This window comes from Otolemur garnettii, unplaced genomic scaffold (assembly GCF_000181295.1).
Source record: "Otolemur garnettii isolate 467f Iridium unplaced genomic scaffold, OtoGar3 scaffold00001, whole genome shotgun sequence".
NCBI classification, from domain to species: Eukaryota; Metazoa; Chordata; class Mammalia; order Primates; family Galagidae; genus Otolemur; species Otolemur garnettii.
Window position 1 is genome coordinate 32,086,181 of NW_003852396.1, and position 2,589 is coordinate 32,088,769.

A 2,589-nucleotide genomic window follows, 5' to 3' on the forward strand; every position below is an offset into this window, starting at 1 on the left:
TTTGTTGGAAGGAATTATGGAGAAACCTCAAAGAACTCAACCTAGACCTCCCATTTGGTCCTGAAATCCCATTACTGGGCATCTACCCAGAAGGAAAAAAAGACTTTTATTATAAAGACATTTGTACTAGACTGTTTATTGCAGCTCAATTTAAAATTGCTAAAATGTGGAAATAGCCTAAATGCCCTTCAACCCAGGAATGGATTGGCAAACTGTGGTATATGTATACATATGGAATACTATTCAGCCATTAAAAAGGGAGATTTTGAAGCATTTGTATTAACCTGGATGGAGGTGGAATGCATTATTCTTAGTGAAGCATCACAGGAATGGAGAAGCATGAATCCTATGTATTCAACTTTGATATAAGGACACTTAATGACAATTAATGACATGGTGAGGCATGAGGGATGGGGAGAGCAGACAGAGAAGGAGGGAGAGGGGTGAAGAAAAGGAATAGAAAAAAAAAAAAGAAAAGACAAGAAACTAGTGACTAATTCTCACATAAATTGGATTCAATTTTGACCAAAGCACATTACTTAAACACTAATTTTTAATTCCACTTGTTAATATGTTGTTTAGGATATTGCATCTTCATTTATTACTGAAATACGTTTGTAATTTCCCCTTTACAATAATATATTTTTTCCAATTTTAATATCAGGTGTATCCAGATGAAGCAGAATGATTTTGAAGTATTTCTTCTTTTTCTATTGTCTATAAAATTTGGCATGATCTTTTTTTTTGAAATTATCTTTTATTTTTATTTATAAATATTAGTTGTCTATTTTTTGAGTCTTTGGGAAAAAATAATAATAAGAAGTTAACTGATAACTCCATAATTAATCTCAGAGTCAAAGCATTCTATGATATACATATTCTTATTTGACAATGTAAATGTTACTTTTTTGGAATTAGTATAATTATTGCTCAATATTTCATTGCAGCAATTTTCTGATTTCTTTTGTGAATGTATTTATCGTCATTCATTCTTTACGAGGTTTTTGTTTCTAGTCCTTGTCTTAAACATTGTTATTGTTGTTAAATGTAAAGCCTTTTGAATTTTGTGGAGGCAAAAAGTAGAAACCAAATAAACACATATCGATGTATAAAGAAAATTTTAAAAAATTAAAAAAGGAAAAGCCAAAAAAAAAAAAAAGATGCCTCCAATTATGTTTCTACCACATATAGTGCTATATCTGTTTCTTACACAGTCTTGCTACAACCCTCACTCTTATCTGTTTAGTTTTCACACAATAAACAATCGGGTTCATTAGTGGAGGCACAAGTAAAAGAACATTTGCCATGAGAACATTAGCGAGGGGAGAGACATGCCTGGCAAAGCGATGGACAATGACTAGGCTGATAATGGGCAGATAGAAGATGATGACTGCACATATGTGTGAAACACAAGTATTGAGGGCCTTGAGCTGTTCCTTTTGGGATGCAATTCCCAGCACAGTCTTGAGGATTAGGATGTAAGACACAGCAATGAGCATAAAGTCTACCATAACACAGAGTGCTGCAAATAAGCCATAGATGACATCAATTTGGTTGTCAGAGCAGGCCAACTTCATGACATCCTGATGTAGACAATAGGAATGGGACAACTGGCTTTTCTTACAGTATCTCAAGCTTCTCAAAGTGACGGGAAAGGGAAGAACCAGGAGCATGCTTTTGAAGGAGAGTACCAGTCCTATTTGGGCAACTCGGACAGTTGTAAGAATGGAACTGTACCTTAGAGGATTGTGGATGGCAAGGAAGTGGTCAAATGACATGATCAGGAGGACTGAGGATTACAGTACTGTGAATCCATGGATGAAGAATTCCTGGGCAAAGCAGGCATTGGTAGAAATTTCAGGAGCATTGAGCAAGAAGATCTTCAACATGGTAGGCAGAGAAGATAAAGACAAACCCAAGTCAGACATAGCCAACATGGAAAGGAAATAGTACATGGGCTCATGCAAGGAGGGCTCCATCTTGATAATAGAAAGGATGGTGCAGTTTCCTAGAATAGCAATGAGATACATGATGCAGATGGAAATAGAGATCCAGACGTGTGCATATTCTAGCCCTGGCATCCCAACCAAGAAGAAAGTGGTGATTTCAAAAGTGTGATGTGTTGATGATGGACATAATTCATTCAGAGAATTCTGCAATAAAGCATATAGACATTGGTGCTGGTAAAATGTGAATATCTGGAAATTGGGTAGAATAAAAAGTAATGTTTAAATTTATGGCTTCTTTGAGCTTTCTTGTGACAGAACAAATCATTTATGTGGCTATCATATGGAGAGAAGTAGATGGCACTGTGAACTAGAATCTGCCTATATTATAAGTTGGGAAAATTTATGTTTCCAGTAGACAAACTTGATTTAAATTTTTCATTTAGATATGGATATGATTTCATTTTTCCTATAATATATTGTTATTAAACCTTAGTTAATGAATAATCCTCTACTATTTTGTGCTTTCAAATCCTAGATAAAGTTTTAGATAAGACATGATTTTGAGAGTGACAATATATGTGGGCAAAAGAATCTTATAAATAAAATGCCTTCCTAAAACTCATCTCCCAGAATTGTGTGG

At 34.7% G+C, this 2,589-nt stretch overlaps 1 protein-coding gene across 1 annotated transcript; it reads right to left on the bottom strand.

Annotated features, from left to right (window-relative positions):
- Positions 1-1,193: 1,193 nt before the first annotated feature.
- LOC100957253 (olfactory receptor 51A4-like) lies at positions 1,194-2,136 on the bottom strand. The gene is given in 2 exon segments (XM_012801995.1): positions 1,194-2,111; positions 2,113-2,136. Coding segments are annotated over 2 exon segments (942 nt in total).
- Between the last annotated feature and the right edge of the window lie 453 nt (positions 2,137-2,589).